At 41.3% G+C, this 8,064-nt stretch overlaps 1 protein-coding gene across 1 annotated transcript; it reads left to right on the plus strand.

Annotated features, from left to right (window-relative positions):
- The first annotated feature begins 4,996 nt into the window (after nt 1-4,996).
- Nucleotides 4,997-5,899, plus strand: LOC108466183 (uncharacterized). Its single transcript, XM_017766538.1, has one exon. The coding sequence runs from the start codon at nt 4,997-4,999 to the stop codon at nt 5,897-5,899; it is 903 nt and encodes a 300-aa protein (XP_017622027.1).
- The last annotated feature ends 2,165 nt before the right edge of the window (nt 5,900-8,064 follow it).

The raw sequence follows: 8,064 nt of genomic DNA on the forward strand, positions 1-8,064 counted from the left end.
TGCTCATATATGCATATATATGATTGCACATTATGTTTGGTTATGAACTAAGTGATGAATATATTGGTTTAAAGAAGAAAATGTGGAAGAATGCTTGTGAAATTGCAAGCACAATTGACCTAGCACACATATAAGTGCTTGATGCTATATTATAAGTTTTGGGCCACAATGTGCAAAGCATTAATTAGTAAATTGCATGCTGTTTTGTGAGGTATTAAGTGCAAAATTGACCTCAACATGTACATGAATATTCGGCCTTGGGTAGCCTATTGAAGGCCTTAGCATTTCCTTGATGCTCAAATAAATTGTATTGAATTGCTTGATGTAGTATAAAATGTGTATGACCATTGTGTATTCAAGCTAAAGAGTGGCCATATGACCATTTAAAATCCTTGTCATATTCGCCATAAGCAAGCACAATGAGGTTTTAATAAATTGAATTTGTTTGAATTAGCTCAAGAGCTAAGAGGGCCACAATTGGACAAGGGGAAGGAAAAGGTGATCGAATAGCCGAAAAAGCCGTTCGACAACATCCGAGGTAAGTCCTCAAGAAGTGACCTTACTTGAATTATGTGAGATGAAATATGGATGTGTATGATTATTGATTATGTGTGTATGAGTATTTGAATTCCACCCGGGCTAAGTCCCAAGGCGAATATGCTAATGATTATAATTGTGTTTGAGCCTTAGTAACGAAAATGAAATATGTATGTCCAATGATTATTGATGTATGTGTGCATGAGAAATTGAATGATATCCGGGCTAAGCCCGAAGACAATTATGCTGGAAATTATATCCGGGTTAAGACCCGAAGGCAATTGTGCTAGTGGCTATATCCGGGCTAAGACCAAGGCATTAAATGCGAGTTATTCTATCCGGCTAAGCCACAAGGCATTTGTGCACGTGATTATATCCGGTTATATTCGAAGAATCTTGGGCTGGAGGTGAGTGTTGGTTGCTGTAATGAATTCAATCAGTACACTCGAAAAGCCCAAAGGATAAGGTACGTTATATGTGCATTGGAAAGTCGACATGTTTGAGCAACATTCGCTCAATCGACTAATGAATTTCAGTTATTGAATTGATTGATACTTGTGAAATTATATAATGATGAAGTGTGAAGTAAGAATGTGTATAAATGAAATGATGCATTTGGCTATGTGAATGTATTGCTGTAATTAGAGTTGATTATATTCCTTGAGACTTACTAAGCATAAAAATGCTTACCCCGTTGCTTTGGCTCTCAGTTTTTTTTAGATTTCACTCGAAGCAATCGGATTTTGGATCGTTGAAGTCGAAGTCATCCACACTATCAAGCCTCCATTTTGGTATAAATTTTTGGTTGAACTTGAGATGGCATGTATAGGACTACCTCTTGTTTGTTAAATATGTTGTAATGTAAGTATGTACGGCCATGCGAAAATGGCTCAAAAGGAAGCATGAACTTAGACTAATTGTGGTTTGTATATATATATTTGGTGTCATGATGTGGCTATGGCTTGGAAATGGGAATGTTGGTCATATGATCAGCCATTGGCATGGTTAAAATGATCATATATGAACCTATGTATGGCAAGACTAGTTGATTCATGGAGACTACCAAATAGGTAAGCCCTACCTTAAAACAGATGCTGCCAGCTGCAGTGGCGTGAATGTGAAAAATCACCAAAATTCATAGGAATGGAATTAAATAGTGAATAAGCTATGTAAATGAACCTTGATGAGTCTATTTTCTTATGGAAGAAACGAAATGGTCATAGGAGTTACAGGTTAAGAGATATTAAAGCTATTGTGAGACAGGGCCAGAATGGTTTCTGGGTTCCCTGTCGCAACTTTAAAAATTCACTATAAATTATCCAAAAATAATTAGGAGACATACCTTATATGTACAGATTTCATTTTGAGTGTAGTTTGATTAGAAATAAACGGCACCAGCATTAAAGCCCTGTACAGAGAGATATTCAAGTTATACCGCGCGAAGGTCAGAGCAGTCGATCCCTGTAACATGGGTGACTTTAACTAATAAACTGTACCAATTGGCACAACCAAAAATTCTAGAAATAAATCCATGGATGGCTATATGAGTCTAAATTCAGGGAAAATTGACGAAACCAGTTTCCGAGTTTTGAAACTCGAGATATGATTTTTAAGGCGACAGTGACGCAGTTTTTCCAGCCTGACTGGAAATGTCCAATGGATGGGCAAAACAAGTGAACTTGGCTTGCTAACCCCTCGTGTCCGACACCGGCGATGGTCTCGGGTTCGGGGTGTTACACCATGGGCGATTTCGTGGACTTGGGTTGCGAATTGGCCAAATAGGTCGAAATAGGCTAAATGGGCCCAATGGGCTGTTGGGCCCATAATATGGAAAAAATTGAATATTGATGCTATGTGATAGGAATTTTTATGTGAGCATGAATATGAATGTGACTGGGCCTAACATGCCATATAAATGTGATTTGGGCCTAATGGGCCATATACAGGTGATTTGGGCCTAATGGGCCATATGAATATAATTGGGCTTAATGGTCCAGATACAAGTATGTGAATTTGTTTGGGCCTAGTATATGATAATTATATAAGACTGAATTAATATATTGCGATCGTGGACAAGTGAAAGGGTTAAGGTGTGGCAACGACTATATGCATGTCTAGGATTGGATCTAGGGAGAGCTTGGTACTTAAGAGGTCTTAATGACCCACCTCCTCTTCTCTTGAATCCTACCTGGTGCATACTATTCGTTCATCTTAGCTCGCGGGACTTGTTAACAGGTCAAGGTAAGTGAAAACCATAATTAAGGGAAAATTATTGAAATGCCCCGAAGGACGAAAATGACCAAAATACCCTAGGTGTTGAATGTAATTTTATGGATGTGACATGCATAAATATGATGTTCTGCTTAGGTTGCATATGGGGTGGGAACTATGCAATGGAGGAAGTATATGAGGATCGCATGGTTGCCTGATAATCGTGGATCCACCAACAGCTTTTAAAGCTTAATATGTAAATGTAGGTAGTTCCACAATCGAGCTACCATTGGTGTGTGGGCTCGGTGGGTCAATATATCCCCACATAGTTTGACAGGGGACGGAGCTGGTGTTTAGCGGATGGATAATTTGGATGGGATTGCATTGCATGTTTGATGATTTCTCTTTGAATGCTTGTTTTTCATCGAGGGTTGTACACACTGAGTTTGCGAAAACTCACTCCCTTTTTTATTTTTTTTTCAGGTGATGCTCAGTAGAAGGTTTGATGTTTGGAGGGACTCTGGGTGGCCGGCTAGCAAGATAATTCGGACTTGGTTTTTTTTAAGCATTTAAGTTGTTATTTCTGTTTAAGTGTGTTCAGATCAGATTGTAATAAGGTTTTCATTATGTTATCATTATTTGAATTATTATTATTTTCATTGTAATTATAAAAAGTTGAACATGGTTTCTTAAACTATAGTATGTTTTTTCTACATTTCCGCAACTAAATTTTTAAGTGACATGTTTTCATCGAATCTTATGTTTCAAACAAGTGATTGAAAGAAGTTTATTTTTATGATGTTCTTTTATTTTAAGAAGGGTTTTCAATGAAAACACGATTTTTGCTAAAACAGTTCAATGTGACACCCCGAGTTCGGCCATAACATCTGGACCGAGTTTTGGCTGTTACATTTAGTGGTATCAGAGCCCAGGTTGCAAAACGCGGGCTGTGAAATGGGCCTTATTACTTAATTTCTTTTTGTGTTTTAAAAAAAATTGGAAAAGGGGAAGTCTTGCTGAGCGGCACACCGAGCCTCCGACGACGAACCAAGTAAGTGCTTTTATTCATAAATTTGTTTAAATTATTATACAGTAGATAGTTAGAGGGCTACTTTAGATGATTTTGTTAGAGTGGAATTGAAGCCCGTATGATCCTAAAACTGTAGAGGATTTTCGAAAACAATATTCTCTCTAAATACTTTCATAAAACATCGGGTTAAATATTGAAACTAACTAAAACTTCATAAAATTTTTAATCCAGATAATACGTGAATCGATGATGAGTGCTAGAAGAGGTGCGAGAGGTAATGGCCGAGGTCGCGAAAGTGTTAGGGCTGAGTCGTTAGCGTCATTCTATATGCCCAATGTTGGAGTAGAAGAGGCTCCAGCCCTCACCTGTGGCTGAGAATAGACAGTACGAACAGGCCTCGGGGGATGATGCATTATCGTAGGCAATGCTAAGGATTTTGGAGAGGGTTGTTAGGCCCAACAATGGCACTGGAAATCGGAGGTCCATTCTGGAGCTACTTCAATCAAACGGGGCTGAGATCTTTAAAGGCGTGGCTGGCGTGGCTCCTAACGTGGCAGAATATTGGTTGTAGGCTACTAAAGGGATAGTGGAGGACTTGGACTGCAGACTGGAACAAAAGCTGAAAGGGGCAGTGTCACTGCTTAGGGAAGAAGCCTATCAATGGTGTTCGACAGTGAAAGAGGGCACCCAATCGGAGCGGGTCACTTGGGAGTTTTTCAAAGCTGTATTCCAAGGAAAATATGTAGGTGCGAGCTACGTGGATGCCAGAAGGAAGGAGTTTCTGAACTTGACCCAAGGAAACAAATTGGTGGCGGAGTATGAGGCGGAGTTTCTACACCTTAGTAGGAATGCAAGAGTAATGGTGGCAACGGACTATGAGCGTAGCGTTAGGTTTGAGGATGAACTTAGAGATAGCCTTAGGGTGTTGATAGCTCCACAAAGGGAACGAGTTTTCTCAGAATTAGTGGAGAAAGCAAAGATAGCAGAGGAGGTAAAGCGCACTGAGTGCCTAAACCGGGAGAAAGAAAGGGGTAGGAATAAGAGGGAAGCTGAAACTCCTGGTGCGAGACAAAGGCCTAGGGCTAGGGCCAGAAATAATGGGCTGGTTAAAGCAGGGCCTCTACTTCTAATCTGAGGGTGCCACCTTGTGATGACTGTGGGAGAGGCTACAGAGGTGAGTGTTGGAAGAGGATGGGAGCTTGTTTTGCTTGTGGGTCTATGGAGCATAAGATCAAAGATTGCCCTCGAACGCTGGGTCGAGAGCCAGTAGTGGGTCAAGGTGGTGCTCAACCACCAAGGGGTGGACAGCTGCTGCCAAGGGGCCATGGACAGGCCAGTGGCGGTAATAGCAATAGACGTGGACGTGGAGCACCAAGCAAAAATACAGGCCATGCGGAGGTAAGGCAGCCAGCTTTGGTTTATGCTGGTCGCCACCGAGAAGACGGGGATGCCCCAAATATGATAACGGGTATGTTCTATATATATGAGTTACCTTACACAGCACTGATTGATATTGGATCAATGCATTCATATCTTGCATGCAATAAGACTGAGTCTTTGGGTGATATATTTGAGATAATTGCGAATGAGATGATTGTGATAAGTTCGTTAGGGCAGTCCGTAGGAGTGAATAAGATGTTTAGGGAGGTACCCCTAGTAGTCCAAGGGGTTACCTTTTTAGCGGATTTGATAGAGCTGCCGTTTAGTAAGTTTGACTTAATCTTGGGTATGGATTGGCTGGTGAAACACCAAGCCACCTTGGATTGCACTGCAAAGCGAATGGTGTTAAGAACTACGGAGGATAAGGAAGTAGTGGTGATTGGTGAACGCCGGAACTATTTTTCGAACGTGATTTCGGCGATAAGGGCTGAGAAGTTAGTGCGAAAGGGATGCAAAGCCTTTTGGGCTTATATTAGTGATATGGAGGCTCGGAGCCCTACTGTTAAGGAGTTGAGAATGGTTAGGGAATTTCTGGATGTTTTTCCCGAGGAGCTGTCAGGGTTGCCACCCAGCAGAGAAGTAGAATTTGGAATCGAGTTGTTGCCTGGGATGACTCCAGTGTCTATCGCTCCTTATCGGATGACACCAAAGGAGTCGGTAGAACTTAAGGCACAGATTTAGGAATTATTGGATCGAGGATTCATACGACCAAGTGTGTCTCTATGGGAAGCACCGGTGTTGTTCGTTAAGAAGAATGATGGAACATTGTGAATGTGCATTGGCTATCGACAGTTAAACAAGCTAACTGCTAAAAACAAGTACCCTCTGCCGAGAATTGATGATCTTTTTGACTAGTTTAAGGAAGCTTCAGTGTTATCAAAGATTGACTTGTGTTCGAGGTACCACCAATTAAGGGTTAAGAAGGCAGATGTGCATAAGACATATTTTATAACTTATTATGGGCACTACGAGTTCTTGGTGATGTCATTCGGGCTGACGAACGCACCTGCCGCTTTCATAGATCTCATGAATCGGGCTTTCCAACCCTACTTAGATCAGTTCATTGTAGTCTTTATAGATGACATTTTTGTGTACTCAAAAGATGAGGATGAGCATGATGCACACTTAAGGATAGTGTTGTAGACTTTGAGGAAGAAACAGCTGTATGCCAAATTCAGTAAGTGTGAATTTTGGCTAAGGGAGGTTACTTTTCTAGGACATGTGGTGTTACCCAAGGGGATTAAGTTGGATCCTCGAAAAATTGAAGTGGTGTTAGACTGGAAAACAACTAAGTCGGTATCAAAAATTTGAAGTTTTTTGGGCTTGGCAGGATACTATAGGTGGTTTGTTGAGGGCTTTTCAGTAATTGCTGCACCCTTAACTAAGCTGTTGAGGAAAGGGGTACCGTTTGTTTGGACGGACAAGCAACAAGAGAGTTTAGAAAACTTAAGAAAGTTTTAACTGAGACCCCTGTGTTGGTTCAGCCAGTGCCTGGGAAGGAATTTATAGTTTATAGTGACGCGTCGCAGGTGGGCTTAGGATGTGTATTGATGTAAGAAGGAAAGGTGGTTGCGTATGCGTCACGACAACTTAAGACTCACGAGGTGAACTACCCAACCCATGATTTGGAGCTAGCTATAGTGGCTTTAGCACTAAAGATATGGAGGCATTACTTATACGGGGAGAAGTGTATAATTTATTCGGACCACAAGAGTTCGAAGTACCTCCTCACCCAAAAGGACCTAAACCTTAGGCAGCGTAGATGGGTGAAATTATTGAAGGATTATGATTGTACGATTGAATACAACCCTGGCAAAGCAAATGTGGTAGCCAACGCACTGAGTCGTAGGGTTAAGTTGGAATTAAGGGCTATGCTCACTTGTTTAAGTTTGTTGGATGATGGTAGCTTGTTAGCTGAGCTTCAAGTAAAGCCGGTGTGAGTCAAGCAGATTAGAAATATACAATTAGTGGATGAGACTTTGAGTCCTCGTTTTAAACAAGTGGAGAGTGGAGAGACATCGAACTTTGGGATGAATAGTAAAAGAGCATTGTGATTCCGTGGGAGAATGTGTATACCTAAGGACAATGATCTAAGACAGTCTATTCTACGGGAAACACATAGCGGCCTCTATGCTATGCATCTTGGCGGGAACAAGATGTATCAGAATTTGCGGGAGCTTTATTGGTGGCCTGGACTTAAGCGCGAAGTTATGGAATTTGTAAGTAAGTGCTTGGTTTGTCAAAAAGTGAAGGTGGAGCATCAGTTGCCTTCAAGATTGCTTCAGCCAGTAAAGGTTCCACTTTGGAAGTGGAAAGGGATCACTATGGACTTTGTTAGTGGGCTACCCTTGATGCCTACTATGAAAGATTTGATATGGGTTATAGTAGATCGATTAACCAAGTCTGCCCATTTTGTAATGGTTCACACTGACTACTTGTTACAAAAGCTGGCTAGGTTGTATGTGGCGAAGATTGTAAGGATACATGGAGTGCCAGTGTCCATAATATCCAATAGGGACCCACGTTTCACTTCGCGATTTTGGAAAAAGCTGCATGGGGCGTTAGGTACTAGGTTGAACTTCAGTACGGCTTTCCACCCTCAAATTGATGGATAGTCGAAAAGGGTGATCCAAGTATTGGAAAATATGTTGAGGGGATACATGATTGAGTTCTGAGGTAGTTGGGAGGACTATTTACCGTTAACCGAATTCACGTACAATAATAGCTACCAAGCAAGCATTGGGATAGTTCCATACAAAGCACTGTATGCGCGAAGGTGTCAAACTGCAACATGTTGGACGGAGTTGGGCGAATAAAGGGTTTTGGGCCCTGAGTTAGTAGTCGAT

Source organism: Gossypium arboreum, chromosome 2 (genome assembly GCF_025698485.1).
Source record: "Gossypium arboreum isolate Shixiya-1 chromosome 2, ASM2569848v2, whole genome shotgun sequence".
NCBI lineage: Eukaryota > Viridiplantae > Streptophyta > Magnoliopsida > Malvales > Malvaceae > Gossypium > Gossypium arboreum.

What these genes read in the sequence shown, in the direction of transcription:
- LOC108466183 (XM_017766538.1), top strand. Translation starts at nt 4,997, where the DNA reads ATGGAGCATAAGATCAAAGATTGCCCTCGAACGCTGGGTCGAGAGCCA.